This window comes from Cheilinus undulatus, linkage group 10 (assembly GCF_018320785.1).
Source record: "Cheilinus undulatus linkage group 10, ASM1832078v1, whole genome shotgun sequence".
Classification (NCBI taxonomy): Eukaryota; Metazoa; Chordata; class Actinopteri; order Labriformes; family Labridae; genus Cheilinus; species Cheilinus undulatus.
The window spans coordinates 19,722,303-19,749,660 of NC_054874.1; the positions used below are offsets into that span (position 1 = coordinate 19,722,303).

Here is a 27,358-nt window from a genome sequence, read left to right on the forward strand (position 1 = left end):
ACAGAGTGTAGAAAATAGAATTTCCCCTGGAGGGATGAATAAAGGATTTCTTCTTAAACCTTTTTTTCTTAGACAAACCAACGTATCCCCCTCTTGCCCTCCTTCTTTTTCTCTTCTTCAGAGGTTAAACTTGACATGAGGGTCTTAAAGTGTGATCCAGATGATATAGCCTTTAATTCTTCAGTGCTTAAAACACTACTGACCTCAAAGGATGAACAGTGTGTGAAGTCTGAAAATTAGATCCCAGGTGACAACATGTACTATGTCGGACATTTCAGTGATATTCTTTATTCTAATACACAATGAATAAAGCTGCTGTGGGAAAGGTGGGTTGTTTTGCACAATTTTTCCAAATACATGTGCACATTTTGATTTTATGACTATCTAAAAGTAGTGTTATGACACAAACTCACAAAGTGTAGACCAGCTAACTTGAGTGTCATTTTCTGCCTATTTAGCTAGAATTCCTTTACCCACTGCTACTTGTGTCATAACCTTTACAGATTCTCAAGTTCATGCATTTTTGACCAAAACCCTGTGTTGCAAAAGGCAGGTTCAACTTTTGAAAGACAGAGAAGGGGGCTTTTAAATAGTGCAGTCTCTATACTGCCCCTATCATACTGATATAAGTGCAACACATTAATGTAAAATAATCACATCAAAAGAGAGGAATTTAGGAGGCCATTTCTCAAAATATAATGCTGTTTAGTTTTGCAAACATAGCCAAATGGAATGGATTCAGAAGATATACGCTGGCAGTCTTACTTAGTAAAATTGCCAGGGGGCTTGTGCTCCAAGGGGCCTAAAAATGGACCTAGACTTTATAGATGTGTATCAAATATGAAACTTAGGACTGAAAGTACTTTTGATGGGTAACGTGCATTTCAGATGTAATTAAGGGGCCAACAGTGAATGAAATAGTATCAAAATAGATTTTGTTTATCTAAAAAAAGTCCCTGTGAGGACCCCTGACCCCAACAGCAAGGTCCAAGGCCCTCAAAAGGCCCCAAACTGTTTTCATAGCGAGCAACCTATAGTAAGGTGGTTCCCTTTAGACACTGAAGTAATGACTTGGTGAATTATTGTGTGGTTTAATTGCATGTGATACATAACAAAAACATGATTAAATGCAATAGAATGGAAATTGCCCCAAAATGAACTCATATTTTTATTTGTGTAAGTTAAAACTAGCTTAGAGACATGCAGAAATTTTAAGATGCTGTTAATCTGAATTATGAGGCTTATCTTATGCGATGTAAGGTTGGGTATTTGGAAATACCAGTTTCAGATTTGGGTATGTCCTACAGTTCTCTAGCTTTGGTTACAGAAAATATGTTGCTTTAAAATATTTTGTTCATTCTCTATTATTGCTTTAGCTAAATGGAGGAAAACTGCAGAGCCTACAAATTATTAAAACAGGCCCGATACCAGGTTGATTAATTGGTGAAGCAAAATAGTAATTACAAAAACAGATAAAGGGGTCATTTTGGGTAGTCTCAAGGTTCAAAATATCACAGACTTTATATATGCTGGTATTATGTAAAGAAAAGAAGAGAGGGAGGGACATAAATAAAGCAAAGGTAATCCTATTTAGTTTTGTAAATGCAAGGAATCAATTTGTATCTTATATCCATCCTGGCACTAAATATCATGATAAATCAGGCTTTTTCTGTTTGACTTCAAGCAGCACTACACCCCCTTTAGAGTTATTTATGTGTATTGTAATCACCATTTTAATTTCAGCTGAATGCGCTACCATTAGTATGCACATAGATTGTTTTGTCTTCCTTGTTTAGCACCAGTTGCACTGATATTGATGAAATCCTGCCACTGCTACAGGCCCCTGTCTGATCACATGGATGCAGAGAAATAACTGCACTGCTCACTATTGATACTTTAGGAGTTCTTTGTTAACCACTGGTTGTAGGACTGTCTAGTGACATACTGAAAAAGAATTCTGTGCATTTTAACGATGGTAGGCCTAAGTTTTATCCCTATCTTATTCTCTATACGTTTAAGTGTATAGAAATACCCTTTATGGATAACACTGAAAATAGATTTGGTCTCAGTATAGGCTGCTTCGTCTAATGATTGAAATTTTCCAACGCTTTATTATTTAGTGGGCGGCGTTCAGAGCAGTGTTTGGTGATAAAGAAAGCATGATACATGAAGCACAGTGGGGAAAGTGTCTGCAGAAACTCACTTTCTCTTGTTTGCTGTGACTCGTGCGGGCCAATCAAAGGGGCGCTTTTGTTTAGCACATGCGCAGTAAAGGTGTACTTTTTGTTCCCAAACAGCAATCGGGCAGAGCTCAAGAGCAGATGGAGGGACTTTGAAGTATTTGACCTCACGACTCTTCGAAAAACAGCAAACGTAAGTTTATCAGAGTGTTATTATAAAGTCTTTATGTTTAATATGTGGGTGTTGTAACATTGCGTTTCTTTAATTTGCCGTGTATTGGCTGCTAATCTTAGCTAAACCTTAGCAGGCAGGGTAAACCCAAACTAAACATCTGACCAAGCATTGCTTTGACAATACAAATCACAAGCTAGCTTATGGAGTCCCGTGATAAAGCACCTGATTTCTGCTCCTGTAACCCTGATTAACATTTACACTTGAACTGGCTGTCGTATACACTTGAAGTAGACGAATACAAAGGAGCAAGTAGGGTTGTATGTAGCTATTTGTTTTTAAGTGTTTGACTTACGAGGGGAGGAGCACTAAGCACTGTGCTAGACAATGAATAATCTAAGATAGCGTGATGTCAACATGGATTTGTAGCCTGTGGAGTGTAAACTTATTTAATTCTGTTTCAGCTGGTTGACAAACCTGTGGCTCTGCACAGTGTCTTAAATGGGGCATTGTTTATCTCCCTGTGTCCCTCTCTGCCTCCAGGCTTCTGCTTTCACTTCCTCACTGTAGACAGACTTTGGAGAGGAAACTCCCATTCACCATGGCGGCAGCTGCTAATGCTGCTACATCTTCCAAAGGCAGTCTGAAGGAGGACCTGACATGTGCCATCTGCTGCGACCTGTTCCGGGACCCTGTCATGTTGGCATGTATGCACCACTTCTGCAAACCCTGTATCTCCAGGTACTGGAGAGGAACCCAGGGGCCTGTCACCTGTCCGCAATGCCGCAAGGAATTCAGCTGCAAGCAGTTTCAGACCAACTACCTTGTGACAGCAATGGTGGAGAAAGTCAGGGCCACCACCTCGGACACTTACCTGAAGAACCTAGAGGTGAGTCATTATTTTAAACTGCCAGATGCCTTTTTTTTTTACTTAAGATTATCTAGAAAGTCATACAAAAATTTTGTAGCAAGTTTACAAACTGAAAATGATCCTACCCAACTCTCATGAGTCATGTATTGACTTGAGTCCAGTTTCTGATATTAGTCCTCACCTGTGTTTATGAACTTATGCCACACTCTAAACATATCTCACTTGAATTGCTCTGAACAAAGTTCACTCTCCACTCCCTTTTATAATACTTTGTATGACAGGATTTGTGACTGAACCAGTGTAGGAAAAGCAGTAAACCCTGCCAGAATGATAAATATACGTGCTTGTAATTAATCTTAAATTTGCCAATGTTTTTAGGTGTGATTGGTTTTCATCTTGTGTCAGAAAGGTTCTTTCTTTCAACTTGTTAGTTGTTTCATTTGGGAAAGAGATTTAATTACTACGTTGCAGAAAATAAGATCAATACCACTCTAAATAGAAGGCTAAAGCAAGCAGCAAGTTAGCTTAGCAAAACAATGGAAAGTAGAAAAGCACTCGGAGAGCGCAGACCTCCGCCAAGGCAGCTTAGCCCTATCTCCCAATGGTAAAGAATCTTTTAAAAAATTCCTGGATCCAGATGGTGATCCGGATCACTCCTAAAATCTAATCAGTTCTTCCTTATGCCATTTCTGACATTTCCTGACAATTTCATCAAAATCCGCCCTTGACTTTTTGAGTTATGTTGCTAACAAACAAACAAACTAACTAACAAACCCAGCCGATCACATAACCTCCTTGGCGGAGGTAATAAAGGGCGATGGCTCTCAACTGGTCCTGTCTAAAATGTAATAAAATCCATCTTGGAGCATCTGTCAAGCCTATAAAATTATAGGACTGGTTATGTCTTTCTAAAATAAAAACTAAAGTGTGCAGTTATTGCAGTTTGAAGGAATCCTATATTCTATTTCTTGGCTAGCTTTAGTTTTCCTCTAGTTTCTAGGTTTGTCAATATAGCATAGTTTTGACCTTCAAAATTGTACTTTTAAAAAAATATATTTTTTGCATGTTATTGCAATATCACTGCAAAAGAAAGAAGAAACCCAAATAGTGTTTTCTTATTCATAAAATTTGTGCTTGAACTCTTTTACATAGAAGTATTCGTACAGTGACATCATTTTTAGCATTTTGCTTGTATAGTGCATTCAGAGGGTATTCAGACCCCCTTCACTTTTTCAACTTTGTTATGTTGCATCCTGATACTACAGTTGAAAAATTATACTTTTTATTCTCATGAATCTACTCTTAGTACCCCATCCTGACAAAGTGAAAACAGAATTTTGAAATTTTGAACTAGATATCACATTAACATTAATATTCAGACCCTTTGCAAAAAAACAGTTGAAATTTAGCTCAGGTTCCTCCCATTCTTCTTGATCTTTGCTGAGATGTTTCCACACTTTGATTGGTGTCCACCTGTGGTAAATTAGATTGATTGAACATGACTTTGAAAGGCACACATCTCTCTATAGAGGGCCTCACTGCTAGCAATGCATTTCAGAGCAAAAAACAAGTCATTTAGGAAACTGTCGCTGCAATGAGCAGATCTGGGAAAGGATACCAATAGGATTATTTTGCACTGAAGGCTCCCAAGAGCAGTGTCCTCCATAATTCTCTACTGGACGAAGTTTGGCAAGACCAAGACTCTTCCAAGAGCTGGCCACCCAGCCAAACTGAGAGGTTGCGGGAGAAGGGTCTTAATAAGAGAGGTGACCAAGAACACAGTGGTCATTCTGACTGAGTGCCAGAGATCCTGTATGAAGATGGGACAAAGTTCTAGAAGGACAACCATCACTGCAGCCCAGAGTGGCTAGACAAAGGGTTATCCTGGTTTTATCTGTCTAAAGAATCTAATTACAGAACCAGGGGAGGCTTTTTTATGTCTTCAGTGGATTTTCTGTTCTTCAGTGTTACCAGAAGTATGCATCTTATTGTAAGGCTCTATATTTACATTCATGATAGCATCTTATGATTGCTGACTTTGACAATGATGCACCGACTACTTGACTTGGCCAGATAGTGTGACAAGTTTTTCTTCACTAAGAGAAGAGAATCTGTGGTTGTCCCCTTTAGCTATCTTCTGAGATCCAAGCCTTTCGATATTGCTGAGCCTGTGAGTGCAATCTTTCTTTTATAGAATAGACCAAATTGTTGATTTGGCCACTGCGAACTGATAACCTAGTTAGGGCCTCTTTCACTTGTGTTGATACTTTACTGGACTTCATATTGATAGTTCGAATCAAACGGCTTGAAATAAAGGCTTGAAATCATCCCCAGACCTTTTCTTCTTTTTATTTGACTTGAAGTAAGGAGGAAACGAGGTACAACTGGCCATGAAACTATTTGTCAGTTAATTATCCAAATACTTTATAATGAAGGTACTCTATAATATATGTAATTCCTAAAGGGCAAATGCCATATTTTTGGGAAACACTTTAAGTTATAGCTGAAAGTCTGCTCCTCAGTCACATCATAGTTGTTTTATTTCAGTGTTGACTTTAGATGTTACCAAATGTCAACCTGTTTCTTTATTTGTTGTTGGAGTATATTGAATAAGTTGTAAGGTGTTAGATAGCTCAATAAACTAATTTGCTTGTTGCTTCTACAGCAATGCTACTGTAGTTTATACAGTGCAGATTGCTCTTGTCTATCTCTGGCAACTAAATTTATAAATCCATCCCATTTAATGCACAAACATGTTCAGGAATGACAACAAAGCCTCCTTTAATTCTTGAGATTTAAGTTTTTCTCAACTCATTCTTAAAAAGTAAATGGGTGTTGGCTTTAAACTGAAGAGAATTGACAAAAACATGATGGTGCACCTTCATTATGAGGCATCAGCTCAACTTTCTTTGCCCCCATTAGTGATTATACTTGGTACTCTTTCATAATTTGACAGAGCTGCAGTCACTCTTAAAAATCTGTGGCAAGGTGAGTCTCCTCTGGCAAGAACAAAGCAGAGTCAAACTCATAGCAAGGCAATGCTTACTTATGTAGAAAACATGACAAGCGGGAACTCTAACTCAGTGGATAACTTCACTTATGGTGCAAATGTGCCTCACATCAAAACAACAACAATCACCAAAAACATGAGCAAAACAAACCCCAGCAGGGATTACTGCACGAAAGGCAACATCCAAACACACCTAAACACATATTCCACACATCTAAACACTCTGCCCAAGGGCATGATTGGAAACTCAACTTACACCACCCCCTGATTTGACATCGCAGTGGGCAGAGCTGAAATCAATTAACTACTACTACTACTACTACTACTAGCTACTCAGTAACAGTAATTTAAGTAAATGTGATTTGTTACTTTCCACCCCTGCTGAGAACCAAGTACACTATCGCTTTGAGGCTTTCCATTGTTGTTGCGTTGGATGTCATGGTAGTTTAACACAGCTGCACTGTGACACCCTGCCTAGTGGTTCTACCAAAGTATCTGCTGTAATGGAAAACAAAGGGGCACTATTGCTGGTAACAAAACCGGGAATATCAGAGTACAGTAGAGCCGGGATCACATATGGAAATGAACCAGCTGGTTCTTTTCCTGTGAACTCAGTCTCGGGTGGAGATGCATGTAAACAGCTGATTCTATGCACAATCTCCCTGTTATGGTTTCTTTTCCCACAATAATTCGAGTCCCATATATCTCAACAGAAACAGCTGAAGGAGACTTTGGAGAACCACCGTTTGAGGAAGGAGGACTTCATCAACCGCATTCGCAGAGACAAAGACAAGATGGAAACCATAAAGGTAAGGCATGCGGGATGACAGCACTTAGCAGATAAGAATGCACACATCCCTCTTTAATGGCTGTTTGCAATGTGTTCCTGTGCAGATTTGGTGTTTGCAGATGTGGCAAGTGACAGCTTGTGCTTTGATATGTTAATAATTATGGACTCTACGCTTGGGTGCATAAATGACTTTCTAACCTCTGACTTCATTGTGTGTAAACTAGGAAGTCCTGTCTGATATACAGCCTCATTAATAAATAACAAATCTGACATTGTTGCTCATGCAGAAAGGCTTTAAGAATCATTTTACTTTAGAGCGTTAAGAGGATTGACAAGGCTCCATTATACCATGTGAAAAACTAATGTATAGGTAGAATCCAAGTACATCTAATGAATGTGAGACAGATGAAAGATAAAAGCTTGACTTTTTAGGCATGCTGTGCTGAACAGGAAAGCCTTATCTGCTTCAGTGCTGTTTTTGTTTGACACAAAGTTTTGAGATTAGAAGCAAAGCTTCATTATCACATGTTTGTCTCACACTGGATATTTTGTTTTTCAGTAAAAAATTGGAAGATTTATAATCCTTGAAAATATGAGCAGCTTGGAAAAACTTTGGTGAATGCACTTTTTGCAGCTGTTGTAAGGAATTATATCATATTTAGAAAGCACTGTGCCCCATTAAGTCATCTCTCCCTGACATCCTTCATTTTTCTCTGTTACAGAAACTAGGATCAGACCTGCAGGCTCGTGTTAAAGGAGAATTCAGAGCTCTGTATCAGATCCTGCAGGACGAGGAGACCTGTGTGCTGGAGCAGCTCAGGAGAGAGCAGGAGGAGGAGCTGGAGAAAGTGCAGCACCACCTGGAGGCCATCGAGCTGGCTCTAAGGGAGCTGGAGGAAAACATGAGAGTGCTGCAGCAGGCCAGCGCTGACACCGAGAATGTGGTAGTGACAGAGGTGTGGCCTCAGCTAGAAGTAAATGTTCAGGTGTTGAAGTTTTTGGGAAAGTTTAATGCGTTATGGTGGCTGTCACAGTGTAAAATGCAAATCATGTTTCAACTTAGGATAAATCCAGGAGTGTCATCTGATATGACTTCTAAGATTTGTATCACATTGGGACAAAGGTTGTTAATCAAATTTTTTCATTTGCTTCCCCCCAGCTCCCACAGCTGAGGTAAGTTTTCATTTCAGTATCACAAATGATTTAGTGCTTTTAGCATTTTACATCCATGCTTATTTGATTTCTGTCTCCATTTAGTGCCATTTATAAAACAAATAAATCACCTTAACGTAACCTTTGTTTGCTGTCTTTCGACAGACCGTGTGTGCGGGCAGATATTGCTCCAGAGTTTGATATAAACACCTTCAGCAACAAGTACATGGCCCCTTTGCAGTACATCACATGGAGAAAAATGTTCAAGTCTTTGAAGCCAGGTAATTTCCCCTCTTATGTGCTTCATTAAACACTAAAAGATGACAGCTAAAAACTTGTTCTGCCTCAACAAAGGGAGTCATTACAGGGGAATTACCAGAGTATTATAAAGCAATAATGAAGCTGGAAAAGAATGACTCTAATGGCAGACTGTTCCACCGATTAATGGCTTTCTACTTTAAATGTTACACTTTGTTAAATACTATTAGAGAAAAATCTACCACTTTAATCATTTAATTGATTGTTTCCTAAAGGTCCTTCCCCGTTAACATTTGATGTTGACACAGCGCACCCGAGCATCTATGTCTCAAGAGACAAAACAGTGGCTGTTGAATGTGACACCATAATCCAACATATGAGCCACAACAAGCGGTTCCTCCAGTGCATCAATGTCCTGGCTGCCCAGGGTTTCCAGTCAGGAAGACACTACTGGGAGATAGAAGTTGGCTCCAAACCCAAGTGGGACCTGGGCGTGGCCTCTGAGGCTGTAGATCGGCATGCCCGGATCAAGCTGAGCCCCGAGAGCGGCTACTGGACGCTGCGGGTCCGAAACGGGAATGAGTACTCAGCCGGCACGCAGCCCTGGACAAGGTTGCTGCTTGGCTGCTCTCCTAAGAGGGTGGGTGTTTTCTTAGATTGCGAGGAGAGACGTGTGTCCTTCTACAACGCAGACGATATGAGTCTGCTTTACTCATTCACCAACGGGCCCAGGGGGAAGGTGTACCCTTTCTTTAGCCCATGCATCAGTGACAGCAGTCAGAAACCTCAGCCAATCAAACTCATCCACTATCCACCTGTCGCTCTGTCAGGTTAAAAGGGGGTCCAATCAATAAACTATTTTTATTATCAACCAATGACAATTACCTCCTAGCTGTTAAAGCCTCTGGTAACCAAATCCACAAAAACCTTGCAACTATAATATTTATGATCAAATACCCATAATATTCATGGTCTTAAAATAATTAGAACTAAATTTCAGTAAAGTTCAAGTTTACAAAACATTTCTGTAATTGGGTGTAGAGTAGGCGGGTTCTTTTCAAGCTTTGTGACAAAATAACCATCAACAAATCAAAAAAGCGCCGACCACACAGGTGCAACAAACCTACTCTGATACCTGAGTCTGCCCTTCTTACCCAGTATATGCACGGCATTCTCACATTACTAGTATTACCTGTGGACCTCTGATAAATCTTGAATTACCCCCTGACATCAGTGTTTGTCGCAAAGCATTCACAGGGGTTAAACAAAGTCTGTAATCTACTAAAACTTACAGACATTTCCAAAGGAAAACAGAGTGCTGCATGGCTGCAGCAATGAAAATATACAGTAAATTTTATTTTCTAAAATTCATACCAAAAAATGCAATGTTGTGCACATCTCGACGTTTCCTGCATGTGTCCTATACATATTTATTACCAGAGTTTCCAATTAACAACATGAGCTTCAGTGTTTTATCCCGATCCTTAGCAGGTTGTCTTTGACTGATAAACTAGTGACACATCTCCTCTATCTCTCCCATTAGGCACTGAGGTTGTGTTAACCACCCATGCGTATCTGCAGCTGATCAGACCAAAGAAAGGGAAGTCGAGCCTTGCGTAAATGTATGAGAAAGGGAGACGTCTAATGTTAAATATGAACCTCTCCTGTTACTGTCAACAGATTTTTATGCAGTTGATACTGTTGTCATTCTATGCTCTATACTTTTTGGATCATTACACATCCACAACAGCCCTCCTCGCTTAAGTCAACTGTTGCCACCTAACCAATGAGTGTTGAGCAACACATTTCAATTTAAACTATCCCCTACACTGCCTCTATTATTTTATGATCAGAAAAAGGTGCTCAAATTGTATCGACTGTTAAAAAAACATAACTACTCTAAATTACAGAGATGCTGATTTGCCTGTTTACACGGGATTAGATTTACCTGTGGACCTCTGTGTGCTGAAGTATGGTAATAGGTAATTTGCCCTGGAATTTCTACGCTGCCAATTACAGACATGGTTGATTTGCAAGGGATCAAGAGACAGACTTCCTACATGATTATTACAAATTACAGGAGGTCCCTATACTAATCCCTTGTGAAAAGGACATTAATTTAAGATAATTTAATCTTAATTTTAATCTCAATAATTTAATTTAAAGCAAGCTGCTCACCTATTCATCTAACTAATCATATCGATCTGATCCCTGTCTCTCTCCTTCCACTCGTTGCTCTGTGTCTCTGCACACGCCCCAATGTGGACGAATCCAGCCGATTTAGAGAAACAGTGGCCATGCTTTGGTAAATAGTATGCACACTGCAAAAGGACACCAGTATATACCACACTAATTTTCCCCAAAACTGCTCACAGAGCTCTGGTCTTTGCTAAAATGCTTCATCTTTTACCCAGAGCAGTTGTGCTCACTGCAAAGATATAACATGGAAATTTTCTCTTAAAAAACACCAGCTGCCAGCTGAGAGGAAGATCAGCAGAGCCACATCCATTAAGCCACATCCATTTCCTGAGAGGGGCCGAGTCAGATGGCTCAGTAACATTTAAAGCCACAGACACAGAAACAGCTCATTCTGAGCAGGGCTGAAACAGAGGGGATTTTTTTAGGCATGCAAAAATCCAATACTGGAGTGTTTTTTCAGCAAAAAAGTTCACAGGCATGTTTTGGGGACCTCTGAGACCAATACAAACTTGTCTTAAAATGGTAAAATATGTCCCCTTTAAGCAACTCTTATCACTCATGACAAAGCTGCAGTGTCAGCTTGCTGTTACTTGTTACCATAAATACATGAGATATGCCTCAGGTGAATCTAAAAAGTATTGGTTGTATAATCTGGTCATTACAGTAATGTTGCAACTGAGCTTTCCATGACCATCTGTCAATCTAAGTGTGAGCTTGCACACTCACACAGTCCTGAGAAATTATTTAAACTGTGAATATAAGGTGTAATTGAACATGGTTTTCTCATAGTTGTGAATGTATATTTACAATCTGATGTTTTTGGATGATTATTGAACCATTAGATTTCAATATCACATTTGAATATTATGTATTTCATGCCAAAGGGCCTCCAAGTTCCCAGAGGCTTTAAAAGCTAGAGCTGTCATTTTCCTCACTCAAGAGTTTGACTGCTGCCTAAGTTCCATGCTGTACTGATGCTGTTTTATTGAAAATGACATAAAAATTCTCAAATTGTTCTGAAAATCCCTTATTATTCACTTAACACACTTATTCTATAATCATTTTGAAGAGTTTTATATTTTCTGCAAATTTTGCAGGCAAATTTATTTTTTAAACCATTCAACTAATACAACAAAGAGCCTTAAATTACACATGAAAGCACAATTGTTCTTCACTATTCAACCAGATTTCAAAAGCAGGACACTTTGAGCTTTCAGTGACAATGATGATAATTATCTCATCAAGTCAAACTGGCCTTTGGCTTGGTTGCAAAAGTGTCTTTTAATCACTTTTGTGCTCAATCAGCATCACAGAATCATGAACTTGGATAAATGCTTCTCCATGTTTTGAACATGTCTAGAATCAAACGTGTATTTTTATTTGACAGTATCTTTTTTCTGACTTGTTTTAGAGCCAAGTTGTAACTTTAAAGCACCTTATAAGTTTAAAAAACCTGCAGCACTTGTTGATTTTTATTTTCTGTAGGATGATCTACATACAAAATGTGCCTTAGGTTAGATGTGATATACTGCTCATTTTTTAAAATGTTTTATCACTTAATTAAATGTTTTAGATATTGTTCATTGCTGTATACAGTCTATGCAATTCAGTTTACATCATTTTTATGTATGTTCATCACATGTCAATCATTTCCTGGTAATGACCAAAACAACTGTTGTAAAACCTGCTGATTCAAATAATAAACCAAATCAATTTTTCTCATCAACAGACTCTGTCTTTGATCCTTCTCTGCAGCTGTGACTGCACACTTCCACGACCTCTCTTCAAATAATCAAGGATGTTATTAAGCATCATCAAAGCAGAACGCACAACTAAGAACACATGAGCCAACACTGACACTTAACCAGCAAAGAGAGGCGGGCGCTTGGTTATCTTTACAAACACACCAGAGTGTGGACGTCCTGTTTCCTCCCGCCAGGTGAGAGGTCACATAAACACAGCGACAGTGAGGATGACTGAGGCTGGATGGGCCTCGGGGGCGCAGAAAGCAGGATGCTGCTGCCTCCTCTTTAGGCTGGAAAAGTGGCACAGAAAAGGACTTGTGCACTTCCCCTTCACAGAAACCGCATTGAAACGTTGCATTTAGGAAACACTTAGGCCTATAAACGCTGATGAAAAAAAAAATCTTTCAAATAAAAAAGCACTTTTCTAACTTGAAAATCAGTGGCTGAAAAACAAATCTCTAATTTGGTAAAAGTTTGAAAAAATATTCCACGCATCTAATGAAATCAATTCCTTCATTGAAACTCCTTCTGGGGGACTTTGATTAATGAAATCAGCAGATCAATAGTAAAAGAAATTAGGAAGAAAAATTGTCCAAATAATTATGGGATTATACTGGATGTTTTCAACCATGTGCATTTTTTTTAAATTACTTTGAATTGTTTACTTTCTTAATAAAGGCAGGGGCTTTATCAAGCTGATAATGGAATAAACCTCTAGTTTATCTGAATGTTCAAAAAGGAAATCATCAGGATACATTGTTTCCACTTAACATGAAGAATACAAAACCCTGATATTTGATCAAAATGATTACTATTATTATTGGTAGTGGAATTATTGTATTATTGTAAACTGCCATTTAAACAATTAGAGGTAAAAAAAAAAAAGAGCACAAAATCTCTAGAATGCGAGGATGGAATTTGAGCAAATGTTTATCCCAACCCAAGGATTAAGTGATTTGAATTTTGAAGTCAACGTCATTGGTCTCCATGCTCATTCCTCGCCATCCAGGTGACTCTTGTGAGCACAATATCTTCACAACTTTTTGAGGTATTTTCTTTAAACTTTGCACCAAAGTTCCTCTTACTAAAGGATAAACTGAGGACCTTTTAGAGCTCATAGATCAAGACCATGTAGCTTGTGCGTCCCTTGTTTTTGAATGCAATATCTCAAGAATGCTTGAAGGATTTTCCTCAAAATAATTGGACTTTTTGAAAAAAAAAAAAAAAAAAAAATGTCAAAGTGAAAACAGATTTCTTAAAGGTAATGTAAATCAAATAAAATATGTTTTGTAAGATAAGTGACTGCATAAATACTCAGCCCTTTAAACTATTTCTTTTTAGCTTTCACTGTATGCTTTGGGTCATTGTCTAGCTAGAAAATTAATCTTCTCCCAAGCCGTAGTTCTCTTACAGACTGACTAAGATTGTCCTCCAGGATTTTCCTGTATCCTCTTTTTTTTTTTTTTTACAAACCTTCCAGGTTTCCAGTGACAGAGAAGCATCCCTACACCATGATGCTGTCATCAGTGGGGATGGTGTGATTGTGGCGATGCGCAGTGTTTGCTGTCTGCCGAACATAGTGTCTTTTTCCCGATGACCAAAAAGCATCATTTTGGTCTCATCAGACCAAAGAACTTTCTTCCACTTGACCATGGAGTCTCCCATATGCCATTTGGTGAACTCTAGTCTAGTGTCCTTCTTGCACAGTCACTCAGTTTGTGAGGACGGTCTGATCTAGGCAGATTGACACGTGTCATATTCCTTCCATGTCTTGATGATGGATTTAACTGAACTCTGGGGGATGTTCACTGCCTTGGAATTTTTTTGTATCCATCCGCTGACATATACATTTCAAAAGCCTTTTCTCTGAGTTGCTTGGAGTGTTCTTTTGTCTTCATGGTGTGATGATAGCCAGGAATACTGATTAACCAGTAATGGATAGGTGTCTTTATACTTTAGTCACTTGAGACACATTGACTGTGCTCAGGTGTTTCCAATTTCATTAATTGTGAGACTACTAGCACCAGTTGGCTGGACCTCTGCATAATTAGGTCAGTCACTCTAAAGGGGGTGAATATTTATGCAGTCACTTATTTTAATTTGTAGTAAATCTGTTTTCACATTGACTTTAAAGAGCTGCTCTTTTTTTCCCAAAAAAGTCAAATTACATTGACCTTGATTGATTTATAAAATCAATTAAAGGGTTAAACATCCAAGGGGGTTAATGTTTTTTACAGGCACTGTATGTTCACGCCCCCGTAAGTATAAACTGAGAGGATTTAGAGGTCAAAAGTAAAGGTTGTTAGGCATCGTGGTCAGCCTTTCAACACCCCAGTCCTTCATTTTGACCCACTGCTGCATTTTCACTGTAACAACTGTGAATCAACTGGAATCTTTTCAGACCAATAAAACTGCAGCTGGTCATTTTAAGTTCCTTTACATTAAGTACGGTAGTACAGATCTCCTTCTTCTTTTCTTTGGTTAGATGCATCACTACAACTGTCATGATTTTACCCTTGAAAGCATCAAAGGCTGTTCATGTATCTCACTTTATCTGACACCTAGCAGGCAGCAATGCCTATAGACATGAAAATAACCATAGAAATTATCAGTCATTGATGTTTGTTTGTTTGTTTTTTTCTACTTCTGTCTAGCACATTGAAGCATCAGTATTAATTCAGACTCAGGCATTCTCACTAAAATTTAATAGGGTAAGCATCTAAAGTTGAATCACATGGAAACTCAAATGTGTCCTTGAACACATTTCAGTACTCCATAGTTGAATATGGCAATATTATGAGTACTGCCTTTGTGTTCTTTCTGACCCCGTGTCCTTGTTGAAAATCTATTTTGTGTCTCCTGGAAAAAAGTTGGATTTTATTAAATTGAAAAGGTGTATTTAGTCTCTTGAGTAGCTTTGAAACCAGGCCTGCATGAATCAGTTCATTTTTATTAAAATTTAGGGGGCAAAAGGCATCTCCATGAGCTCACAGGCTATTACTATCCATCTCTGCAAGTCTGGTTAATATACAAGAGTACTTTAGCATTTTGTAGCCAAAAGATTTTAGTGCATTGGTTACCAATTACCGCTCTCAACAACTTTGTTTTAAGAGTAGACAGCTGTCACCCGCAGATATGGGTCAGATTATCAGCAGACAAACATAGTCACAAGGCAGACATGGGGGGTGTTTAGTGGATAAGGAGCCAGGTGTTTTATTAGAAGAGAGTGGAAACCAAATTAAAGAAAGAAGTGAGCGCTCGACTTGAATTCATCTGGTTGGAGCACTTCTCTTGATCTTCATGTTAACTTTGTGACAAAACTGTTGCATATAATTCCTTACTATCACTCTATTACTAATAATATAACACAACAGTGTAACTCCTTAATGTAACTATGTGTAATATTAAGCAAGTATTTACCTATAATAATGTATCAACTATCAGGAAACTCTTTGTAATATTGTAGCAATCCTCTGATTATGCGATGGTTTTTACCGACCCTAATCTAACCTCACTCTGACCCTTCCTTGCCTTAACCTAAAAGTCACTTAAGAGTTAATCAGCAAGAATTCACTGTAATTTTGTGGGCTGAATTAAAAAAAATTACACTGGATTTATCAAGCAACTTGTTTTGAAAATCATCATTCTATTTTTTAAGAAATTATTTGGCAAATTACCCCCAAATCACCAGAAAAGTGCCACAATATTATGAATGTTTCAAAAAAAAAAAAAAAAACATCCTTAAAAATTTCAAGGTGCATTCTCCAAACAGAATTAAATCAGTTACACAAAATTACACATTTCCTAATTTTCCCAAAAACAAAGAAAAAATCAAAGCAAAGTTCTCTGAAAACCACCAATAAAACTGTCAAAAATAAAAAAAAAAAATATTCCCAACATTTCCATGAAAATACTTGACAATTTTACTAAAAAGTACTAAAATATCCAAGCAAATTCCCTGAAATTTCCATTACAAATCCTCAAAATTTCAAAGAATATCCACCAACAAATTTACAATCAAATACCCAAAGTTTACAAATATATTTACCAAATTTCCATGAAAACACCTTAAAACTAAAAATTCTCAAAAACTGTAAAATAAATTCCCAAAAATTCTAAACACATTTCCTAAATTTCCATAATGGTGGAAAAATTTCCAAATTAATTCTCCCAATATATCTACACAAATCTCCCAAATTCCCATGAAAATGCCCCCCTAAAATCAAAGAAATGTTCTCCCTAAACCTCCAATGAAACTGTCCAAAATAAATGGACAAATTCTCCAACTTTCCAAGAAGGCAGTTGAACACATCCAAGCAAATTCCCTAAAATATCACCAAAAAATCTCTAAAATTTCCTTGAAAATTTTATAGCAAATTCTCCCAACATTGCAAGTAAATTACTTAATCTTCAATGGATATCCCAGAGAGTTATCTTAAATATTATTACCTCCACCAAGGAGGTTATGTGATCAGCAGGGTTTGTTTGTTAGTTTGTTTGTTAGCAACATAACTCAAAAAGTTGTGGACGGATTTTGATGAAATTTTCAGGAAATGTTAGAAATGGCATAAGTAAGAACTGATTAGATTTTGAGAGTGATCTGGATCACAGTCTGGCTCCAGGAATTTTTTGAAGGATTCTATACTATTGGGAGATAGGACTAATTGCGGAGGTCTGCGCTCTCCAATTGCTTTTCTAGTTACTATGTTGTAGGAAAGCTAAAATGTAATTCCCTCATATACTGTGCATGCAGGTTCTTAGGAGGATGTAGCCTGCCAAGGTCTCTATGGCTTGAGGTAAAGTTCCTAGTATAACTGTGTACATAAAGACCTTAAACTTCTGGTTAAATTGCACTAATCCTTCTACACTGTTTGCTCATACAGTAACTCAATACCAAAACCACAACTCTGCAATGCTTCCTGCAACATAACTCTGCAATATGACTCCATAATGTAAGTCCTTAATCTAACTGTGTCTGCTTTTTACAAAAAAAATGTAAGTATTGTCCTCAATTAATATCTATGTGTCAATCTCAGTCAATATTATTTTTGATGACTGTTTTGCTGTTGAAATGAAGTGAGGATTTTAAAGTTTGTTAAATGACAGCAGTAAAACTTCAGTCCTTTTATAGCCGCTGGACTATATTTATTTCAGACTGTTACAGTTATTAAATGCATTACCTCCATAGTAAATTGCCTTCAATATAATCAACAGCCCAGCAGCAGCACCACTCCTTGTTCTTGTCTGCCGAAACAATTGACTGATAGCGAGCATGACCCGCAACTGGCACAGAATTTGGCAACCTCAGTCAAAACAAAACACAGAAACCCTCTTGAACAGTGACAGCTACTTCAAAGTGCCCCGGCAGAGTGAAGCAAAGTGAACAGACCCATGGGCATGAACTACAGCTAGAGGAGGAGTGAGGGGTTACATGCTGGCTGCACATATCCTTCCTATGATAGTAGCTGTGTGTCCGTAATGTGTTTCCTGACCTGAGGATGGGCCGGATGGTGTGCTGGCACTTCAAGGACGGGTCCTTGAGTTCTCAGTCGTCTCTCAGGAGCCAGCAGGATTAAAAACTCAAAACCTTTTCATCTGACACATCAGGGGCAGTCATGTTGTCTGGCATGAGAGCTGTTGTTTGTTTTCACTGCTGTCTGAATGCTTGTGTCTGCGCTATTGGCCACTCAAGTGTTTTCTATATTATCTCTTATGAATTGGTAATGAGATTTGGTTACTCTTTCAGCATAGTTTTCTTAGGCTATCAACAATTCACTGAGTTTATTTTCCTGTGAAAGTGAGGGCGCTGCTGGGCTGAGAACATTTTAATTACAACCATTCAATCACAACATTGTGTTTTAAGGTCAGAGAGGTGCAGCGCCACAAGGGATCTGAGAAGGAACACATGCCCACAATAACATCCACTGATCTTTTGACTGCGTGTTTTTCCAAACACTTTAGATGTCTGTGGTTAAGAAATCATCAAGACTAACACAATCATGCTTGTCTACATACATCTTACTGACAGCTGCTGTTTGATGGATGAACTGGTGTTCAGTGGTGCTCAGGGCTCAGTCAGGAAGGAGTCTTGGGTCAGCTCACTGTTATTATGCTTGTAATGGAGGTGCGGCACACTGCTGGTTTTCCAGCACACTCGCAGTGCTGGAAAAAAGGCTGCCTTGGATTGATTGAACAGCCTGAAATGGGCTCCCTGGTTCTTCTACGGCTCTGTAAGAGTATCGACTTGAACTCAAAGCTGCAGCTACAACACACAGTTAATGAATAAAGCTGCTTGTGGCAACAAAATCTCTTTCGCTGTATGTGTATGGGTGCACCTCTCTCTGACTTTTTTTGTATCTGAGTGTTTATGGTACACGGGTTTTCAATTTTCCAAAAAACCCCCCTCTGAGATAAACGGGCTGATAGCGGTTCACTTTGGATGTGTTTTTCTCCCAGTACATGATTTTCATTCACACTCCGAAGACTCCCAGAGGATGATAGATGTGTGGGTGGAGGGGGAGGTTAACAGGACTTGGCCAGGCCTGTGCAGGTCACTTCTAAGCATTGGGATCATTACATCTGATCGTTCAGGAAGAATTATTACACTTTAATCAGAGAAAGACTCCCAAAGCTCCTCTTCTCCTCGGCTTGGCTTTATTTTGTTGAACTTCTTTAAGAATTTGTGCTCGTAAGGACAATAGATAACCGATTCTACCTTGAATTATGGCTGATGTTTGCCATGAACAGATAAGACTGCATTTATTTTAATGTGTCAGACAGATACAGTCTACATGTTAGAGCAGTTTGTGGATTAAAAGCAGGTGAACATATGTAGAAAATTGAGGTTTAAGGTTTAATTTATTTAACAGGACAGCATGCAGTGTCATTGATTATTTACAAAAATAAAAATGGCTGCATCAGATTCAGCGTAAAGTTAATTTCCATCTGTAGTCCTCACATTGAATACAGACATGTACAGAGTGCAAATAGACAAAATAAAATATATAAAATGCAGGTGCTGTGTACGTTGAGAGATAGGAGGCACCCACTGTAAAATGCATACTACAGTGAATAAATACAACAATCTTCAATCAGCAAAATACAGTCAATAAATACAAATACAACAAACTCGAGGCCCTCTTTAACCTCAATGCAGACAGGACTGACTGCTAAGTATCCAATTTTGCAGTCACCCCTTAACATTCTGCTCAATTATAACCCATTTGAGCAAGGCTGAACAAAGGTCTTAAAGGAGGGGGGGGGGCAGCATTATGTAAGATTTTGTGTACCAGGTGAACATCAGAATACATGATTAAATTGTCGAAGCTTAGCATTTCATATTTCTCAAGTACACTACAATGATGGTGCTGCCGTGGCTTCTTATCAAGGATTTCTAGAGCCTGGTTATAGAGTGATCTAAGTGGTTCAAAACAGACAGTTTGGCCTGAGACCAAGATGAAGTGCAGTACAGTATGTGAGACATGATCATAGCATTTATGTAGGATTTTGCAGCTTCAATTGATAATGAATTCTTGATGTGGCGGAAATTAGCAATGTTGAATTTCAACACATGGCGCACTTTTTTTCACATTTTTTAAAGCTGAGTTTGGGGTCCAGAACGACACACAAATATTTAAATTCCTCAACATTTTTTATCACCTGGCTACCTACAACGATGTTAGGATAATCGCTTTGGTTACATTTGTTAGAGAAGAACATTGTAACGGTTTTCTCTGTGGTTAAGCCACTCTGATACCTTCCACATAGCTGCAGATAATTTGACTGCAACTGTATTTGCGTCTGTCCCATGTGCAAAGATGACCGTGTCGTCAGCATACATCAAGGCCTCCCCGCCATCACAGATGGAGGTCGTTGATGTACGAGCTGAAGAGCAGTGGCCCCAAGACTGATCCTTTTGGCACACCTGTAGTGCAGGCTCTCTGAGGAGATATTTTGTCCTGAATCCTTACACACTGGCAGTGGTCTGTAAGATATGATTGAAACCATTTAATAGTATTTGACAAGAATTTAAAGTCAGACAGCTTAGTCCATAGCACACAGTGGTTAACAGTGTCAAATGCCTTACGAAGATCCAGGAAGACAGCACCAACCACCCCTCCCTTGTCAAGACTAGATTTGATAACTTCTAGGAAGTAACAACATGTGGTTTCAGTAAAGTGTTTTGGTCTGAAGCCGAATTGCGGGTGCAACAAGTTTTCATTGTTGAGATGTTCAATTAACTGCTCAGCCACAGCTTTTCTATAACTTTAGAGATGGTAGGGATTATACAGATGGATCTGTAGTTGTATCTTTCCTGTTTGTCACCTGATTTGAATATAGGAGTTACAATAGCGCTCTTCAATAAAGATGGAAATATACGGTCATTCAGTGACCGGTTTACAATATGCATAATTGACACGGTAAGAACATCTTTATATCTCTTTATAAGGTGTGTTTAGACAGTATTCAGACACCCTTCTTGTTATGTCTGATGCTACAAAAAAAAAAAAAAAATTATTTAACAATCATCACTTCATCTGCAGAGTTTCCACAGAATGCTTTAGGCATTGGACCCTTTTGTACCATGAGGGAAGTTACCCACTCAGTTAGAGAAGTCCAACCTGTGGGTGCGAACTTCAACAGTGCAAGGATGATGCAATGAACTCTGTGGAAGATCACTCTTTGGTTTAAAGTCACCTTTCAGTCTGTGCTATTTGGAGTCAATAAAATGAGATTACTTTGTGTGGCATGATTCTTCAAAATTAAAATTAAACTCTCCAAAAACTCACACGTTCAATGGATGCAAGAATTGTGAAAGTGATTGTAAAAAAGGGTCCTGTGTTAACATGTAACTTGGTAGATGTTTTTAATTGAAATAGCTTTTGATTTCAATAAATATGACCTCCTCATGCTGCAAAGTCAACAAATGACCATTTTCAGTTCTTTACAACCTATAAAATGTTCTGAAACTCTGTTGTGCACAATAATTTGGAACAGTAGATTTTGAGGGGGTTTTTTTGTTTTTGAAAAAAGTTATCAGTGGGAGGTCTGTTCAATAAAATTTGAATTATGCTCTAACGGTTGATGGCTTGAAAATTATACTGACTGTGATTTACATCAACTATTTAGGAAAATCAGAAAAATATTGTTTACATAATAATTTGGAACACAGTGAGCATGAGCCGAGTGGGTGCAAATATAAAAATAAATGTGTTATCACGCTCTTTAGTACATAACAGTTAAAGGTTGTTAAAAAATTGTTTTAACTTAAAAATCCAAATAGCTATTACAGCTGTAATTTTCTGAATTGATTTTTAGTAACACAATAACATATGTGGATGTACTCAGGAAAGACATAGGAATGCAAAGTACTGACAAGCTGGCTAGATATATGGAGAACCGGGATGACTGGAAGCAAAGATGGAGGGCTTGTCTGAGGGCGACCTAGTAGTAGTAGTAGAAGATTCAGTGTATGACTTATGTAATAGAAACATGGTAGTATACTTAAACATGTTTTGAGTTGGATTTAAGCATCAATTTTAAGTGTAGGAAAGTTTACACAGTGTAGTTTAATTTAAAAATATAAATTAACTCAATAAATAATAAACAAATGTACAAGTAAAATTGACCTGATGTAACTTAAAATGGCTAAGTGCCTACTGAACAAATAATGTTTTTCACTTCTTTTTTTACATCTTCAGTTGTCTTTAATGTTTTGAGATTATTAGCTCTTAGTTTTTCCATCTTGTTCGGTTTTGCAGTGTGAAACATATTGATTCGTGTCCGCATAGGGCTTCCATAGAAATCCAAACCTCCCAAACAGCATCCTAGCCTACTTATATTTAGCAACTTTGTTTAGATGCACTTTATGATAAACTTTTGTGTTTATAACGAGATACCATCTCATAATCCTGTATAACTTGATCATTTTAGGTTGTTAATGTTGAGGTTGGACGACTTGGATCCTGCAGGAAGGAAATTAGTCGTGGATGTTATAGGGAGGGAGACCCCCCCTCTAAACATTCACCACACAAACACCCACAGCCCGATTCAGCCTGTTTTATGAACTGGATGGGTGGGTGTGCATGCGCTCCAGTCACGAGCAAAGGAAAGGGAAATCATTGTAAATCCCATTCAGAGCCTTGTGCATCCTTTAGACAAAACGAGGGGAGAAAAAAAATCTGCTGTTTCCCTCCTCAACATTTCGGCTGTGGGCTCTCTGTGCAGGCAGGCATCGATTGGCCGAGGTTCACCTGAATGTTTTCCCCTATATCCACGGACATAAAACTCCAGTCTCCTCTCATCTGTCTCCACCAGCTTTAAAACGAACTCTTTTTGTATTATAAAGAAGTATCGCTCAGGCTCGCGCGCTCCTGGAGCGGAGATCTGGAGATGAAGACAGATTTCACGTTTTTCTGTCGGACTTGGATTGGAATAGCGTGTGCATCAGGTGAGGAGACATGTGCAGAGGGTGTGAAAGTTTGGAGAAACTTTTTATTGAGAGTTGACTGCTGGCACAAAGTTGCAGTAAATAATTACAGCGGGGACTTTTATTTTGTAGGGGCTAGACGTTTAAGCCTGCTTTGGGTACTTTAAATATCGTGATATGCTACATTCCATTTGAATATCATTACAAGTTTCTCTCTACTTTACGTCACTCCTGTTTGATTGCACCAAATATTTCTTGTATTTTATCCTTGCTTTGAATGCTCCACTTATCCCTCACTGATTAAAATTGCATGCATTCCCCTATGTGACTGAATAAAGCTTAACAAGGATCCCACTGAGGGGTCTTTAGCTTTCATGGCACTAGAGGGAGGCATGCTGATGTTGTCTAAAGATGCAGCTGATTATTAGTGATGCTACAATCAGGTGCAGAAATAACATGCAGCATATGTGACTTTATTTAAGTTTGGGTGTCTTCATATCAAAGTTATATGGGTCACATTTTGCAGCAGGCAGAGTAGGAGGAGATCTGAGTCATCCATAGCCAACATGAGGAGGAGGAGTTGGGTGGGGGTCCTCATATCACTCGTACTGTTTGTAAAGTGAGCCTAATGTGAAGAATGTCACTCTGTTCCAGTGCAAAACATTGTTTTTATTTGAAAGAATATGTTGTTTATTCACAGTATGATCTGCTTCCATATGTTCTCATCACTCATTGTGACAGAAAACAAGTTGAGAGCAGAAACATCCTCCACACATTGTTATCATTGCACTGTTTTGTATCAGGGCTCTGTGATTGACTGTGCTGGCTGGCAGCACGGCTGACGTTGATTTTTTTTTTTTTTTCTCCCAGTGATTTGATATGTGTATTTGAGATGTTCATCATTGATAGCTGTTGAGCAGCTGTTCATAAAGAACAGGGGATAGTTTTGTGAGGGGCAGTAGACATATGGCAACAGGAATCATGTCTTCCAGGGTGGAGGATGGCTTTCGCTCCACTCCTGGGTGGGTCACATACATTTGTTGGAAATAAGGCTGTTGGGTCAAAAGGAAGGGTTGCCTTGGGTATCAGAATAAACATTTTAAAGCTCCTGTGAGGAGTTTTTCAGTGCTTAAGAAACAAGCTGCTGCTGCTGCTATATGAGCTATGATCACAAATAAGATCATAATCGGCAAGAATAAATATTTCTTTATTGCAATTTCAAAGTCTGTAACAGCTGCCGCAGGGTAGGAGTCAGATGAATTGAGTTACAGCACATTACAGAAACCACCTGTGTTTACATTTTACCCAGCAAGAATACAAAGTGAGTGATATACAGTATGACTGTTAACAAAAGCAGATTATTTTTTAAAGATAAAACCCACTACTTACATGTGCTTAAGCTCAGTCCATAGACTCATAGGAAGTTTCACCATCAGACAAAGATTGGCGATTTCCTAGGGTATCATGTTCAAAAAGGGCCTCAAGACTTGGTCATTGTAGGTGTGCATCAAATATTTGATTGGCTATAGATCTACAATTACTTGAAACGTGAGTTTTGAATGTAAACAATAGGCCAAGAGTAAATATAATAGGATCAAAATAGATTCTGACTCCCCAAAGAAGTCCTTGAGGAGGATTCCAAGGCCCCAACAGTGATAGCCAAAGATCTTGGCTATTATATAAATGGAGTTCAGTTAGGAGATACTTATACAAGTTTAATGATGATTTATTTTACACATTTTTATGAAAGGGAAATGTGTAATGTCTATGGCGATTACACTCCATTGTGATGACTTCTTGTACTTGATGGGGTAGTGAGGCAAACAGCAGGAATAGGCCTTTCTGTTTGTTTTTGTTTTCTTTAAATCAGCATATTTGATTAATTTCAATTAATTTGATTTTTTTTTCTAATTAATTGACAGCATTAATATCAATATGTCTAAAAAATGTAAAATATTGCTCAGCTCTAATATTCCACTAGCTCAGGTTAAACCCTGTCATGTTTTTCATGAATACGTTTGTATTTCAGTGTCCAGGGTTTCCTATTCAATTCATCAAAATTCAGATATCTGGGGCTAGACATGACAACATCTCATTGACAAAAGGTATTCCACAGGGGTCAATTCTGGGCCCTGTGCTGTTTATGATCTATATTAATAATGTTGTCTAATTTTTTAGTGATTGTAATATCTCTATGCAGATGATATGGTTTTGTATTGTTTTGCTGATTGTACAGCTTGCTGTTGAGAAATTAAACATTTCATTTAATATCCTCCAAGTGCACTTGTAAGCCTTAAGCTTGTTCCTAATTGTAGCTGAATAAAATTCATGCTTTTCTCCCGGGTTACAGATGTTCCTCTTAACTGTCTACATTTATCCACACTCGATGGTGATAATATTGAAAGGGTAACAGTGTATAAATATCTTGGGATTTGGCTCAATGAAACACTTACAGTTCAGTACCATACTGATTACCTAGTCAAGCTTCATCAGAAACTTGTTTTTTTGTACAGAAACTGCTCTGTCTTCCCTTTTTGACTGTAGAAAAATCCTGAAGAGGCAATATTTATGTCTGTGTTAAACTACAGTGATATAATTTACAGACATGGCGTTGCTTCCACTCGTAAATCTCTGTACTCGCCCTTCCCTTTGATTCATAACAGGAGATCCTTGTAACACTCATGACTGTGTTCTGTATAACTAAGTGGCAAAGCTTAACGTTCTCCACCCCAGCCTCCTCCTTTATAGCATAAAGCTTGTTGCACCCTCATAATCAGATTCATGCTACTATGGATTAACTGCTTTTGAACTTATTTCACCGTATTCAGTATGCGTTGTCATAAATGTATCTATCCATATGGATTTTTTTAACCATGCACTCACTGGAAAGTCAAAGCATGCTGCTTGACTACCCACGGAGCATTTTCTCTGCCAAGTAAAACTGTTCATCTATTTTGCAATAAAATGGTTAAATGTATGACAACGGTGTTACTGACTGAAAAAATATTTGGTCATCAGCATATAGCCCAGAATATACCTGGGGTATAAAACAGGATAGCCCACTTTGACTCTGGTTATAGGAGGGAGTATATTTTGGCATTGGCTCAAGACCTAGTATGAATCTAAGTATGGAAATGGTTCTGGTTGCTGGAAAGATGCCAGATGTACATTCAGAGTTCTCAACAGCTCAGGTGCTGTCTTTGCTTATATTTCTCCACAGATTCACATCCACAGGATCTGTTAATGCCTGTGTCTATTTCGAGCATGTCGTGGAATAACATGGTATAAAATTATCCCTCTGGGATTATCGAAGTACAAAATCTTAATATTAAATAAAGATAAGCAAGAAGCAGAATGTCTTTCTCCACAGAGGGTACCAAAATCCACACAAAATAGGAGCTCAGGTTAAAATGTCAGCCTCTTTTTCATAAATTTGATTGATTTTAAGCTTGTATAACTTGTGGCCAGTTGTTGAAATTAGTAACACTTGTAGCATTTTCTCCCTTTTCGCCTGTCTGCCATTTTTGTAACTTTTTAATATTAAACCCTTAGAAAAAAACATCATTTTGGGCGTGCAGATGGTCTAGCGGTCTACAGCACAACTCATGTATGCAGATGGCCTAGGTTCTAATCTGGTAGTGGCCCTTAGTTGCATGTCTCTCCCCACTCTCTCCTGTTTCTGGCTCTATCCACTGTCCTCCTCTATTAAATAAAGGCACGAAAAGCCCAAATATAAATCTTAAAAAGCATCACGTATTTATCCATGATGGAGCTGGTGTTCCTTTACACTCATGTGTAATAACTTTTTTGCAGGAGTGCTAGATTTTCACTTGTACTTCTTCCCTAATTTTCACCTGTCTGTTGCTTTATTCAAGGTTCTATTCAAACTTCAAACCAAGTACAAACCCACAAAAGCACCACTTCGTAACTTTTTAATATGTGGTAATTTACAGTACCACGCATGGTGAAAATAGAGTCCCTCAATTTGTGCATTTGTGGTGTTATTTTTTGAAAGACTTCTTGCTACTAGAAGCTGCCTCCATCTTTGTTTCTTTGTTGCTGTGGACACAATAGACAGGCACAATGTCTCAGACCTTTCCTGAGGGCAGAGAGAACCATCACATCAGGGACTCACATTTATCAATTATAGCCTTACAGTGTGTACCTGAGAGATGGAGTGTGACATTAAAGGTTGAGGGGTGGGTGACAGAGGCTGCTAAGGGATAATGCTGCTGCTGTTAAAATTAATTATTTCTTAAAGGACACAGAGGTCAAAACGTGTTCTTGACTGAGTGAGACTTTTTGAAATGGTGTTGAATGTTTCCTTTCAGTCTTTTTTCCCTGTCTTATGAATGCAGATAAGAAAGAGAAAACACTGACCTTCAATGATCTGCTTCATGAAAATTGAAATACTGATTAATTAAGATAAGTTTAAAAAAAAAGAAGTTGTTTAAATGGATGAATTCACTTCTATTTTTTAATGTTTTAAGTATAAACAAGCAGTTTCTCCAAACCTCTTAAATACAAAATATGCAAATTCCAAAGATGACAC

The 27,358-nt window shown here is 38.3% G+C and overlaps 2 protein-coding genes across 6 annotated transcripts in view; both read left to right on the forward strand.

Moving 5' to 3' along the window:
• The first annotated feature begins 2,285 nt into the window (after positions 1 to 2,285).
• trim105 (tripartite motif containing 105) lies at positions 2,286 to 18,818 on the forward strand. 3 transcript variants are annotated; one of them, XR_005992465.1, is made up of 11 exons: positions 2,286 to 2,373; positions 2,896 to 3,241; positions 6,947 to 7,042; positions 7,746 to 7,979; positions 8,183 to 8,196; positions 8,341 to 8,456; positions 8,709 to 9,073; positions 12,362 to 12,571; positions 17,131 to 17,173; positions 17,261 to 17,329; positions 17,592 to 18,818. XR_005992465.1 is itself a non-coding variant. In XM_041797621.1 (8 exons), exons 2-8 carry the CDS (start codon positions 2,954 to 2,956, stop codon positions 12,422 to 12,424), a joined length of 1,176 nt encoding a protein of 391 aa, XP_041653555.1. In that variant the 5' UTR covers positions 2,286 to 2,373; positions 2,896 to 2,953; the 3' UTR covers positions 12,425 to 13,441. The 3 variants fall into 3 exon arrangements, 2 of the variants coding, with proteins under 2 accessions (XP_041653555.1, XP_041653554.1); XM_041797621.1 differs by lacking the exons at positions 17,131 to 17,173; positions 17,261 to 17,329; positions 17,592 to 18,818 and having other exon boundaries at positions 12,362 to 13,441; XM_041797620.1 differs by lacking the exons at positions 12,362 to 12,571; positions 17,131 to 17,173; positions 17,261 to 17,329; positions 17,592 to 18,818 and having other exon boundaries at positions 8,709 to 11,026.
• A 3,640-nt stretch (positions 18,819 to 22,458) lies between these two features.
• flt4 (fms related receptor tyrosine kinase 4) overlaps positions 22,459 to 27,358 on the forward strand; it is a 73,939-nt gene continuing 69,039 nt past the window's right edge. For all 3 annotated transcript variants that reach the window (XM_041797617.1, XM_041797618.1, XM_041797619.1), the window contains exon 1: positions 22,459 to 22,827. In XM_041797617.1, coding sequence (XP_041653551.1) covers positions 22,770 to 22,827 — 58 coding nt within the window. In that variant the 5' untranslated portion in view covers positions 22,459 to 22,769. The remainder of the gene's footprint in view (positions 22,828 to 27,358) is intronic.

Coding starts and splice junctions, on each gene's coding strand:
- trim105 (XM_041797620.1), top strand. CDS start 2,954: ATGGCGGCAGCTGCTAATGCTGCTACATCTTCCAAAGGCAGTCTGAAG. Junction 3,242..6,946: donor CTTACCTGAAGAACCTAGAG/GTGAGTCATTAT, acceptor ATATCTCAACAG/AAACAGCTGAAGGAGACTTT. Junction 8,457..8,708: donor GTTCAAGTCTTTGAAGCCAG/GTAATTTCCCCT, acceptor TGTTTCCTAAAG/GTCCTTCCCCGTTAACATTT.